General features: G+C 40.7%; 1 protein-coding gene across 1 annotated transcript in view; it reads right to left on the bottom strand.

Moving 5' to 3' along the window:
* cep112 (centrosomal protein 112) overlaps window positions 1–14,250 on the bottom strand; it is a gene marked incomplete at its 3' end in the record, with an annotated part of 88,271 nt that overhangs the window by 51,892 nt on the left and 22,129 nt on the right. Inside the window, 8 exon segments of the mRNA XM_069149175.1 lie at window positions 4,351–4,430; window positions 5,602–5,661; window positions 5,776–5,868; window positions 5,975–6,104; window positions 6,455–6,609; window positions 11,253–11,396; window positions 12,384–12,502; window positions 12,941–13,040. Coding sequence (XP_069005276.1) covers window positions 4,351–4,430; window positions 5,602–5,661; window positions 5,776–5,868; window positions 5,975–6,104; window positions 6,455–6,609; window positions 11,253–11,396; window positions 12,384–12,502; window positions 12,941–13,040 — 881 coding nt within the window.

Here is a 14,250-nt window from a genome sequence, read left to right as displayed (position 1 = left end):
AGGGGGGGGGAGGGGGCTCTGTCTAACGCATGCATGTGGTCATACATGCACAAACACTACAAAAGGGAACAATGACAATAACAAACGGACATAACGACTCATAATCTGCCAGAATCACTGTTGCCAAGACCTGATTTCAAATGGTGTGGGCACAAAAACACGCAACTGAAATAATAGCAGGAAAGCCAGAAACGTTAAATTAGAGGTGGAAAGGATCGCAGCGCGAGTTCAAGTAAATTCTACACATGACACAGCTCATCCACGACAGCGCGAGTGTCTGCGCAGACTTGTAAAAGGCGCTCACACGGCCAGCGTGTAGCCACTCACAACGTGTTGCAGCTACCTAAAGTGGATGCTCCTTCTGTCACTCCAACGTGTAAACGATTAAACTGAGCAGAATGTTCTGTTCAGACAAAGTCAAGAGTACTACAACTCTGTACCACACCTTAGAAGGCACGTGGTTTTGATAAAGCCAGCTGGGTTCAAAGCTACAGGAAGGATGGTATGGAGGAGAGTGTGAAAAAAAAAAAGAAGAAAGAGTAACAGAGAGAGAGAGAGAGGGGTGAGAAATACCATGATGTAGAAATGGACCAGCTGTTTTTCTTTTCCCTTACTTTAAACATTCAGGTGGTTTTCTGATGTTTTTAAATTGTGATTTGGAGGTCATTGTTGCAAAAGCAGGCAAGCTGTTCCCCAGATGAGCTCCCCCCTTCTCTCTACTGCCCCCCCCCCCCGCCTCCCCATCCCCACAATCCGCTCTGTGGAGCATCTCTCCATCTCTATGCTAATGCCCTGTAATGATCTGAGGCACGTTGGGATGAAAGAAGAGGATAGAAACTTGTTCTCTGTGCAGCTTTGTAGTGCTTTCTGTTGTTGTTGCTATAGTGACAAAGACCAGGAACTCAAAATCACACAGCAAAGCTAATTTGCATGGCAGAACATGGAAATCACTGTGGCTAGCAGCTACATATGTCACATATGAATAATCATAACCATCAATAATAATTAGAAGTGCCAATAAATTCATCAGAAATCGTTACATACTTTTAAAAATAAATATTATTATTATATTATAGGTATAAATATATCTGAGTATCTAATGTATTAGGGTTGTCACGTGTAGCTTTATAAACTTTTACAGTAGATTGTATGGATCAATATGCATACATAAAATAGACATTATAGTGCACATACCACACAGTATCTGACAAACAGAAGGCTTCTTGAGCAATTCTACTTGTTTAATTTTTATCATACAACCTCCAATCTTCTCTCACACACACACACACACACACACACACACACACACACACACACACACACACACACACACACACACACTCAAATCTGCATGCGGTCTTGCTTTGACTTTGAAGTTCTCCTGGATCGCCTTTAAAGGCCGTCAGTGTTGCCACGGCAGCAGGCAGGTAGCAGACATCAGACTGCTTAGTGCATCTTGTGTATGTGTGTGTATTGTGCCCGAGTACTTAATTAGCTAAGAGCCCGATGGGCCACTTGCCGTTTCACAGTGTTTAACACTAAACGAGGGAATGACTGGCTCGTTACTGATACTAACAACAAGGATAATTTATGCACAAACAGATCTGTCTGCTGTGTTAAAGCTTGTTCTCTGGTGCTGGGCTGACAATGACAAGCAAACAATAGGCCGGCATAACCATCAATGTCCCTTTGTGTTATTTATGCTGAATACTAAATTCCACCAAACCATAAAAATAATTTTCATGTTGCTTCACGTTGACAGAAACACAAAGGAACAGTAATAATAATGTCCATCAACTTGATACAATTTTGTCTTCAGGAAAAATATTTATTGGTTTATGTTTTCACAGCCACTTCAAAAGTGTTTGGCAAAGAGTACTTAGATAAATGCTCCACCCATTCTTTTCAATGCTCTGGGTTGTCATTGTATTGTGACAAACGGTTGAAAACCTCTCAAGGCGAGCGATGGCACTCTGACTGGCTTTGGCTGTGTAAGGCTGGAATTGGAGCTGGGGTTGTTGAATGGGCCGAGCCGGCGTTGTGTTTAATTGTGCAGAACACATTCGCCAGGGAAAGTGTAATCTGCTTGTGGCCAAGTAATATGGTCTTGTATGGGATTAATTACCCGGTGGAATGTACTGACTGGTTGGTTTGCTGATTGGCTGCAGTCTGTTGAAATCTAGCCTTACAGCAAAGTGTGCATATGTAGTTCTGGAGGCATGGGAGTGATAAAACTTAAGGGTGAGAGTAGGAAGAGACATCCCCCCCCATTATATTTAGTGTTAATTTGCTATACTCATTTATCAATAATTTAAATTCCCTCTATTACAGTTCTGTAATTACCCATTGAGGACTTAAAATTAACTCCAACAAATCTTTTTTCATTGTAAAGATTGACATGTTATAGCAGAAGAAAGCAGAAGTTTAATTAATAACAGAACTTGTGATGGCAGTAAAAAAAAAAATGATGCAAGCTCAATCAATGTATTTGCAAGGACTGGCAATTTTACAAAGTTGATATCTCCGCAAAAAAAAGGGACTTGGCAAAAGCTCTGCTGAAGAAATTACAGCACAGAGTAAGCCTTTCTGGACAAAACTTGGTTTATCAACAGAAATAACTTCTCATTGAGGCTCTTCATCCTCTCAATATCAAAACAAACCTCATTGGTTGACCCAAACAACCACAGCAAAACCAGAAGTGACAATAATTAGTGGTAGCTGCATTCCAATTAGGTGACACAGTTTTACTGTCCAGGTATTGAACATGTTGCCTCACAACAATGGCTTTTTGGAACACACAATGCAAATATTAATATTAATAGTCACATCTGCACTTTTAAGGCTCAAAATTCCTGTCTTGAAAAAGTGCCACATAGAGATTTAAAGGAGAACCAGTTGATTTTTTTTTGGGCTACCGAGGAGGCAACAGAACATGCTGAAGACGTGGTCAATGCGTTAGTACAGGGTTGTCTTTTCACACATCAGATAGACACAGAGGAGCATTGACATTAATTTGGAGTCGTGATAGCAGGCACTACTTTATCTCTGGGTTTGGTGTCCTTCAAATTCAGAGGGAAATATTTGTCTATTTAGCTGCTCAATGCTCCACTTTGTCCTTTTATAAGCAAAACAGCTGTGTGCTGTTCTAAGAAACATGGATGAGGTTGAAAGGAGCTAAAATACTCTGTAGAGCCATTGGGAACTGCAGGATTGTGTGATCACTGTTGGTGGATTTATTACGTTACACACAATCAACATCTGATCAATGGTTCATATAAAATAATGATTAGCGCAGTTGTTGTCTATTTTTACATTTTATATAATGTATAGCATCCTTGTAATATTCTTAAATATTTTACCAGTCCTCACAATGTCTCTCTTTCATTTGACTTATACTGGATGACTGTATTAAGCATTCATTAAATCACATTTTCAATAACACACTACTTGTCAAAAACCAACAGTGTTTTCCTCATATGACTATCGGTTTATTAGAGTTGGGACTTTGTGATTTATGTGATAAAGTTTGCAAGTTTTCTTGAAGACATCACATGTGAAGCTCTGATTTCTAAGACTTTCCAGGCTCTCAACTCTAACAGTACTTCTCTGAGTTATAAAAAAAGATCAAAGAGAGTGTGTAAGGGTTGGCTTGTTAATGCCAAACTCCACCTTAAATCAGAATTCATACACACTGTTCTTATGATCAAAGACCTAAGTCAGTAGACATAAACAACTCTCTAATAAAGTCTAAAGCCACAAAGTCAAGGCTCAAATGTGTGATACTAATAACTGTAAAATAAATATCATGCCTCACTAAGATTATATATGTTGGAAATTTCATGACCAAAAAGGGTGGTTTCAATACATGCAGTAATAAAGGACACAATTTGTCCCTATACTTGTCAAATAACTAATTTTAGGTGTTAATACCAGATTATGATCAGGGTGGTTGAGTATTGCGTTTGCACACACACACACACACACACACACACACACACACACACACACACACACACACACACACACATATTGTCCTAAAGTCACGTGTCCTACACGCACATTTACACACACTGGCTGAAATGCTGATGATGTGTCGTAGAGCCTTATTTCAAACATTTGACAAAGAGGGAAGGAGGAGGACCACACACACTCAGACAAAAATGTAAAATAATAAAAAGTATTTAAAAAGTTCAGGCTCCTAAATCCAGCCTAAAGTAGTATATTTATACTAGTATAAATGATTACTGACTGTGTTTAGTACTCTGATTTAGCATCAACAGCGTACCATTTCCGAAACTTCTTAAATTCATGCAACAAACACCACTTTTAGTTTTGCCTTTCTCGCTGTACCTGAGTGCATCTTCTAGTTTGGCTATCTTCCTCTTCGCCTCCGTTTTCTCCTTCTCTGCCTCACTGTGAACCGCCGAAACCTGAGAGAGAGAGAGAGAGAGAGAGAGAGAGAGAGAGAGAGAGAGATGTAAGTGAGTGCAAAAGCAGACACCATCAAACATCACTCAAGAAAACTTTCCTGCCTGTGACCTTGTGCGTCTGGTCTGGTCTCTTCTCCCTATCACCCCATCAAAAGTACCATCTGAGCCTATCTGTCTGCCTCAGAGGGCCTCTCACTCTGGATCTATGGCAGCCATATGGGCCCTTCTTATGTCCAGATACCGTGCAGTGGTCTCCTTCACGTGTCTCATTTCGCGCTCCTCAGGAGTGGAAAGAGAAATATTTCCAGAGCGAACAAAAATGAACACACTCCTCTTTCTTTCATTGTTTTCATCACTTGTCACCTTGCAGTAGAAAGAAGGGGGGGGGGGAAGAAAAAAAAAGAAAGGTAGGTAAAATACAGGCTGATTACAAGGACAAAAAAAAAAAAAAAAAAAAAAACAGACATCAAAACGAAACTACTGAGAGAACCTTAATTGAAATTCTTCCTGACCCTGAATAAAGAGCACAGAGACCTGCTAAGTTTTTGCAGGTGTATCAGTAACAGGGGCCCGTGTATGCCAGCCGGCCGCCAACACACGCGTTATAGATGTGGCACTTTGAAGATGACCCAGGTGCAAGCACGGCCTTTAAACCCGATCTTTACCTAAGAAGTCTGGCCTGGTCTAGTCTGGCCCAGTTTAGATCATTAACAATGGTCTCTGTACTCTACACTTCATGGCTGCTCCATGGCTTCAAAGAGGGTCACTCAAAAGTAGATGAGTGCAGGGGAAATTAAAAGTAGGCCCGAGTACACTGACGGTCTTCTCTTTTGCCAAGTACTCCGCAAGTTTATTTGCTTGTAACTCCTATTCTCAAATCTTTTTTTTTTTGCTAGATAACTTTCACACTAAATTATGAAATCAACATCGTCCTCTTTCTTCTCTGTTCAGTCCCACATCTTCCTATTAATCACGGCTGGGATTTTACGAGACCAGACATAAAATCTAAGAAAAAAAAAAAAAAAAAAAAAGGAAAACCACAAGAAACATGTGACTCCAGGCTTTGATCTCCTCTTGACCGTAATCACTTTGTCCAGGGTTCTTTTAATGTAATGACAGAAGCTGTGGAGCTCAGCGGGCAAGTTTTCCAGATGGAGCAAGTGCACACTACCTTTTTCTCACAGTTGATCTGCAGTTCATCTTTTTCCTGCTGAAACTTAATCTCCCGATCCTGAAAGGAGTCCAAAAGACACCGTCAGGCAGACGTGATACTGTCACACAAGAGTTTCCTACAGTGACATTAGTATAAAACATGCACACACCCATGCCAGCACCCAAATCCTACCCTGACTTGTTGGTGTCTTCGATATTCACTGTCCTGGAGCTGTTGTTTGATCTGAGCCACAGTGCTCTCCAGATCCCTCATCACCTCAGAGGCCTGAAGTAGAGAGGGGATAAGTTCGGTAAAAGGTTTTTTGTCTTGTATCAATCAATAATAGATTTTGAAGGATGGGAGGAAGAGCTGTGTGAACGGGTTGTGGTACCTTGGCAGCAGACAGAGCATGTTCTTGGTGTAAGTGGCTCATGTCAGTTTCATGCTTGGCTTGGAGCTTCTGTAATGTCTGTTCATGCTGCTCTCTCTTCTGCTCTTTCTCCTTCTGCTGGATCATAATCCTGTACACAATTAGGAGCTTGATTACATGTCTGGGTTTCTAATACAACCATTGGATCTGCTCCAATTAGAACGCCAATTAAAAAAAATCAGAAGAGTCATTACCTTCCCACTGTATCACACGCACCCTGATAGTAACATGTTAATTGAAAATCTCTTAAGATCTCAAGGAGACATTTTGAAATAAATAGTACATTTTTACAATCTTGTTATGAAATACTGTCTGGTTTTAAGTATCCTTTTTTTAAATTATCAGCAGTATCAACAAAGGCTACTTGCAGGATACTTTTATCACTTTACATCTTTGTATCTTTTAATCCAGCTCTATTTCACATGTCAAACAGCTCCGTACCGCCTGTTAGCCTCCTGCAGTTCAGTGCCGATGGATGCAATGTGGATCTCCAACTGGGCCTTGTCCTTTGTCACTTTCTGACGCAGTGCAATGCCCTTCTCCACCTCCGCTGACTGATGCTTCACCCGCAGCTCCAGCTCACGCACCGTTTGTTCCTGGACCACCAGGATGCACAAAAAAAACACAGTAAACCAAACAGCTTGAAAATGTCATGGGGTCGGAGGATTGCGTGCTTCCACAGTAAAGTCAGAGACAGAAATGTGGTTGCTAACACGGAAGAATGTGACTAATGATGCAGCAGATAGCTGCTGTGACTTGATTATTGACCCTACATGACACTCACTTTAAAATGAATTCGTAAAATGTTTGAGGATTATTGCTTTCACGTTAGATAAACATAGTCCGAGTCAAAGTAGGTTTTGCACTGATATTCTCCAAAGAGCCGAGAGTCATCAAAAGCAAACTGTTAGTACAAACTGCACTACAGGTCAAAGCAGCAGAGACCTCTTCTCTGCTACACATTCATCCAATAAAAATGTTTAAAAAGACTATTCTCATGTCGGTTTTCTTCCTCCGGTCAACAAAATCTCAACTGCAGCTATTTCTGAAGTCACCCGTCGTGCAAATGAAAAGTTTCAGCTACAATTTCACCCCAATTCTGACATTTGAATCAACTCATGGCAAACTAACTTAAAGGTTACGTTTCCACTTTGGAAACTCAAATGTTAATATACGCCTGCATAATGGTCACCTCCCTCTGCCTGATGTTTCAACTGAGAATTTGTTTTATAATGGTGTGTAAATATACTGTGTTCCAGCTGAATGAACACAGCAGATTTACAGAATGAATTAATTGTGCAACAGGATATTTTAACTGTCTTTTCAATGTTTTCCCCCTTTTTTTTTTTTAAGGTTTTAATCTCTATTAGTTATGCTTGAAAACCTCAAATCATGTTTCAAGAAACAATATTAGATATTAGCTTGGCCTGCATATTAGAATTGCCTCGTAGCTTTTGCAAATAAAATTGCCATTAATCTCAAAGTTCAGTCATTTGTCTTGTATTAAAGGAGTTCTTCGGTTTTGTACATTTGCAGATATAGAGTTGGTGTCACTAATTTGCTGCAAGAGGCAGTGCCAAAGTAATACAAGCGGTGTAAAAAAGGGCTTGAAGGAAGCAAGAAAAACTGCTTTGCATGACTTTCTCTTAAAATGTTTTTAAGAGACAAGAATCTTGCTTCATGTGTTTGTTCATGAGGATACAGAGCATTCGGTTCAGTAACTTTTAATGTAGAAAACCTTTGCTCTTCAAAAAAAAAAAAAAAAAGTGATTACGTGTTAAGCCTGAAATCAGATTACTCCTCTGCACACTGACACTGTTGAGGTGTTTCAGTGGTGTTACTGAATTCCAAATGTCAAAAGCTCAATCAGGATTCTGATTTTCAATAAAGAAAATGATCAAAGTGCAGCTGATGCCGTCAGCTTCTTCCTGCACTGTTTTGAAGAAAAGAAACATCCCTACTTTGCCTACTGTCCCTCAGCATACACATGCGTGTGTGCGTGCGTGCGTGTGTGTATGAGTATATGACAGCATGGAATGCAGTGTGGGCAGGCTGATAAAGGCGATGATAGGGCGCTGATTAAAGATGGAGCGTGCTAGTTGATCTACACGATGACAGAGGCTGCTGATGACAGAAAATGGAATGACGGGCGAGGAGGGAACGGTGTGTTTGAAAAGAGTAAGAGAGCAGTGCCCGGCGAGGCTGGTGAGAGAGATTTTTGTCTTTTGTGTTAGCATAGAAGGGGTTTAAGAAAAGGAACAAGGGGCCTGTTTTGTGCTGGGACGCGTGCTGACACTTAGTTCTCTGGCAGGAGATGAAAAGGAGCACGTCTTCATACTGAAGCTGGACTGGGCACACCTGGACACACTCAGTGGGAGCAAATTACATCCCCCTAATTAGGTGCGTCAGATGGAGAATTACTTGGTGTGAAGTGCAGACTATATAAGCTACATTATGAGCTTCGGCCCCGTTCAAAGATTTAAAAGTGATAAAGTCTTTGAAGATGGGAATAAACATATAAGTTGTAACAAAAATGTCATATTGCGAGATGGATGACCTTTCCGTATCCGAACTAAGGCCAGAAACTAAAGGGCAGTCTGCATCATCACTCATCTCCCGAGGCTTGTAAGGCTGTGTGGATGTGTGCACGTTGTGGTACAAACTGTGGTATTAGACGAACAGCCGTTAATGAAGTAGAAACACAGGACGCAAGAAATAGAGACAGTGGAGGCTGTAGATCCGAGGAACAAATCCCACTTTAAGTGTGCTCAGTGCTGTCTACTAAAGCCTATACAGCACATAATGAATAATTGCTATAAGACAGTGTTATTAACTATACACATTGCAAGGAAGAAAAGATAAGAAAACGCCACCAATCTGCAAAATATCAGAAGGAGAAAAATAAGACACTGCTACAAGTGCATCTCTAAACATTTCACAAATTAATATTATCTGTTATTTGATATGGACATGCATTGACTGTCAAGAGCTGGGCTGTTGCAACACCAAGGCAGATAGCAGCTTGTCTTTATTTCCAAACTCTTTCTCAGTCGCTTCAACTGTTCTGCCCTGTCGATAGATAACATCCAAAAATAACAACATCTGACATATTTGGAAGCTCTTTGTGATCTCTGTTGGATAGAAATCCGAGCAGGTAGCAGTGGGCAGATGAGCAGTCTTTATTTCACTGTTATTAAACCACTGACAATGAATCATCGATCTCAGTTTGTCTTGGCTTGCGTGTGTTACACGTGAACTGAGCGAACTTTTCATACAGTGTCCTGCCTAATAATCACATAAGCATAATCACCTTATAGTTGGTAGTGGCAGAGACCCGAAACAGGTGTGATGTCGTTTACTGTTCGAAAGCTAAAAGAGCGGATGACTAAATATTCCACAAGAACATTGGAAATTAATATCGGAAAACTCAGGAATTCACAAAAACAGAACATAAGACAACACTGACATCAAAAGATTTAGTTTAGAGACACCAGTCACACACTCAGAGGTGCTGTTGCAACTCACCTGAGACAAAGTCCACTTTGAATCTGCTAAACTATGTGTGTATAGGTCAGCCCAACCTCAGCAGGACAGCAGCTAACTTACAATGTCAGAGGGCTCTTTTCATTATCTTGGACCTTGTCTGTCCTTAATTATTGAAAAAGGGGCCTTACCGTCGGCTCTGCACCATCCAGGGTTTGATGCCTCTTAAATGTGGCCCTGTTGACAGACTGCGGCCAGAAGCAATATGTGTGATGCGTATGGCAGCCCATGAATGTTGACACTGATAACAATACTAATTATGAAGCAGTGCATTTATCTGGCCTTTGGTGTTGATGATTCCCAACTAGTAAAATGTGTACAGTCCCACTTAAAACCAAAGTCCTTTAATATGACATCAAAGGAACAGCAGCTTTGGGAAGTGTGTGTGTGTGTGTGTGCATGCACATCTTCGAGCACAGTCATTGCAATGGGTGAGATTTAATACATGCCTGGATCAAAGACCTTTATAGACATGACAGGCATAAGATATGAGAGTCATTCTAGCCCAGGGGTTAGAGGATGTCGCCTTTCATTTCAGCCTTGGAATGGTGTGGGTCACTGTCTTATGATTAGACGTGTGACAGATGCACTGTGTACCTTAAGAGCTAAACATGGCAAGAGTTGGATGCAAGAATACAGCCAGCGAGGTCACCCAGAATCCTGTTTGTTCCACTGAAAGTCTGCTGTTGAGCATAGAAAATAATCTGCCTACATGAAATGTGTGAAGTCTCGAATCCCCTGCTGCTGTTTAGGATGAATCCCCAAGAGTCACATTCTTGCTCATATTCCTTTTGCTATGAGTGATGATCACAGACAGATGCAATAAACGTTAGCATGCAAAGTCAAATCATAACACATGAAGTCTGAATAAAGCTCAAATTAAAGTCTGTTACAGCTTGATACCATTTGGAGTTGTCTTGTATGCATACCTCTTAAATAATGTGATGTATTGAAAAAAAACAAAATTCAAATTCATTAAAGATCAATATCTAAATCCTAAACACGCCCAGTGGTGGAAGAAGTAGTCATATCCTGTACTTAGGCAGCAGTGCAAACATTTTACGTATAAATGTCCATTATATTCAAGTCCGTGCAAAACGGGTTCACACAATGCCAACTAAATCTACGAGGAGCCAGAAGAATCTGTCTGTATTTTACAGTATACAGAGTTTTTGAATGTAGTCTGGTGAGACAATCATGCTCTATACTCTATACACACCAACCACTTCCACCTGCTTCAGGTTTAGCCTTACGCTAACTTGAATGGGGATAAAATAAATAAATTGTGCTCTTCTAGGCTTTCCAAATGTTATCGAACTGAATGGATCAAATTCTGAGGGTAAAACAAATTGTCTCGCTGAGGTTGTGACACTCCAAACAGTTGATCCATCATCCTATCCCATCAATGCTGCACATTTGCTCCGAGTATTTAGCTCAGTAAATAACAGCAGATTTGAAACAGACGTGGTTACGAGTTGTGACTGACAGAGAGCAATCTAAGGGTTACATAAATGTTGCGGTAATAAAGATACAACATTTTCTTTTCAAATGAAATGGACCTAACTTATAAAGCAGCAAAAAAATGAACACACTCAAGTAAAGTAGAGGTGCCTAAAACATGTACAGTGTTTGAGTCGACACACTTTCCACCGCTGGACAATCACGTACACACTCGCACGTCTGCTTCTGTACTCACAGTAGCTTGTGACCGAGTGTTATACTCAGACTCCATCTTAGCCAGTCTAAGGTTGGTGTCCTCCAGCAGCTCTTGGATACTGTCGGTGTGTTTCTTCTGCAATTCAAACTTCTCCTGCTCCGTCTCTGTCACAGCAGCATGCAGCTGGAAGGGCAGAAGATGGCTACATATCAGTCACAGCCTTTTGAATGTTTTTATAGCAGGATGTTGCAAGTAATATGTGGTATTGCTTTTTTTTTTTTCTTTTTTTTTTTTCCCTTTTCATTTTTCCCTTGTGATGGCACTTTTATCTCACAGGCACAAAGATGAAGAGACCCATTTTCATGAACTCATTGTCACGGTAACATGACGGTGCAGCACCTGGGTTACAGATTTAGTTCTGAGCAGTATTTTCAGCCCTGCAAATGAAAATGTGCTTGAGGCTGTTCATGAGGAATTTCTATTTGTGCCATTCATCAATCAGAATTGGAGAATGACAATGACAAAGCCATTTAAAGATCATACAGAGACCTCCGAATGTCACAGAGAAGAAAATGAACTCGCAGTCACACTCTTCATCTCATACTGTTACTAGCTGCATCGAACATGCTGCTATGAATGCACGCGCAGTTTTTCAGGCCGAATTTGGGAAGCCAGAAGATCTCCAGGAAAACATTGGCATTCAGCGGCTGTGGTCAGCTGGAGAAGAGGAAGCAGGTGCTACGGCCGTCTTTAGTTCGTCTGGAAACAGAATTGCTTCATACACAAACTCACACAAAAATGCTTGATGTGCCAAATCTGTCCGTCCGCTTGATCACAGAACAGCGGAGGAATAACCATGAGCACATGACTCTGATAAGACATCATAAAGTCTATTTCAATCTATTTCTTCTGACATGTAACATCGTACTCATTTAAGAGGGCTTAAACAAAACAAAACACTTCCACAACATTGCTCACAACATGCTTTACGGAGCCCCCAACAACTCTCTTGCTAGACACCACATGAAGGGATGAAGATTTGAGGCACAGCCAAGCTGCTTGCAGTGACGTCCGCGAGCCTCGTGCTAACACACGGTCTTCCTCTGGCTCCGGGCTACATACATGGTGTTGTGCTACAGAATATTCGAGCCCTACGACTTATCCTCATACCTTCTTCTCCCACTCGTTTTTTAAAGAGTCTGCGCTCTGATCCGACATCTTCTTCAGCTCTGCAATCTGCTTCTCTTTGCTCTCACAGATGACCTGAGATTCCCGCAGCACACTTTGAACTGTGGGAGAGCACAAACACACAAAGAGTAGGGGGGCCCTGCCTCAGGGCAAGAACAGATGCGGACGCAGACACACTCCTGCTCATTGATGAACTGTCAGTAAATCAATGACAATAAAGATTTGCTTCTATCAAATTCTAAGAGGTGTTTCTCTTTGCCAAGTTTATATGTTGTTTATGGACTGCTTTTAGAGAGAGAGACGAATATGCAGGAAAGAGAAGCGTAAGACAGGAAAAGGAAAAATGGAAGTTAGGCATGAAGAAAAAGGCCCACATTATGCAATTCAATTTTAGACTGAGCAGCACAGCTGGAGAACGTCCTTCTGCACCAGTGCAGTCTCTTGTGGAATTGTATCTTTGTGGGATTTTTACTCTGAGTGTTCAGAGACACTAGTATAAACATCCTTCCAGTTAACCCTGCAATCATGTGACCTCTCACCTTTCTTCTCCAGTTTACGGATCATCTCCTCTGACTCTTTCTGCTTGGCCCGGTACACGCTTTTCACCTCTTCAATCTCACCATTTTTTCGGTCCAGAATCTGAAGAAGGAAAGGGAGACTGTTTTTAACTCTCACTGGCTTTTTTTTACTGCTGAGAAAATGGCTATGTTGCATACAGTTTTTGATGGTACCCATTTAAGTTGTTTAAGCTCTGTACTTTCACAATATTGTACAGTAACTGTAGTAGGAAACCAAACGCTAACAGTAGACAGGTCCCAAGCAAAGTTTATGAAGGCTAAATTTATAGGTACACAATGTGACCTAAATATAAACAAAACAGAAAACAACCACCGACACCCAAAAACAGCCTAAACAAGTCTCAGAGACACCCTGCAGAGTTTTTGACCACTTGTAGCGCAATGGAGCCTTGTTTTTGTGAGTCCCTGTACTGTTGGTTCACATGCACATGTGAATAGAAGCACATATATACACACCTTAGTGATCAAATTTACATTCTTGCCAATGATAACGTGCCAACAAGGCTGGGAAGAAGAAGTCAGCTAGCAACTACAAATAAATGTAAACAAGGCTCAACTCACAAATTTAAGAAAAATCATCTAATGAATGAGAAACTATAAATATATAAAGAAACCATTGTTTACTTACAAGTAATCTCCACAGAGCAGCTTTAACTTGAGTGTCTATCCTTAAAGGACACTAAAAGTAACAACTAAAGTAAATCAAAGTTATCAATATCTTCCGATGACTGTTAATATCAGGAATGCTTGAGAACACAACAAGACAACACTTTATTCTCAATCATGAAAATTGAATGATTTTTTTTTTTTTCATCTGTAAAATGATGAATTATTAAAGTCAAATTGAAGATTGCATTGTTTGTGATGACATGGAACATTTTGTAAGGAACCTCAACTGTATGACCCGAGAAGTCCTTATCTTTCACGTGCATATCTATTGCATAGGAGACTATGAGTTAACCGAGTGAAATGGCAGCTGAGTGAACCACCTGTGCTGAGGCGTGATGGGGAAACTGCATCTGCTTGCTGCTGCCATCTGTGTGTAATTAGTTAAATGAGGCCACGGAGAGTTGGAGCTCCAGTATAAAGGGACAGTCTAGCACTCTCAATTGTTTAATTGCATAATATGCATATATTGGTATGTACATTATGCAAGTGGTTTAAGGGTGTCTCTATCTACTGCCCAGACGGCTCTGGACAAATTCAGGAGGCTGGTTTTCTTCCTAAACAGTTTCTTGTAAAATGATGGTACAACCCAGGCTTTCATTTAC

This window comes from Embiotoca jacksoni, unplaced genomic scaffold (genome assembly GCF_022577435.1).
Source record: "Embiotoca jacksoni isolate LCO1_2020_lvr unplaced genomic scaffold, fEmbJac1.0.p SCAF_15, whole genome shotgun sequence".
NCBI lineage: Eukaryota > Metazoa > Chordata > Actinopteri > Embiotocidae > Embiotoca > Embiotoca jacksoni.
This window is presented reverse-complemented; position numbering and strand designations above follow the sequence as displayed.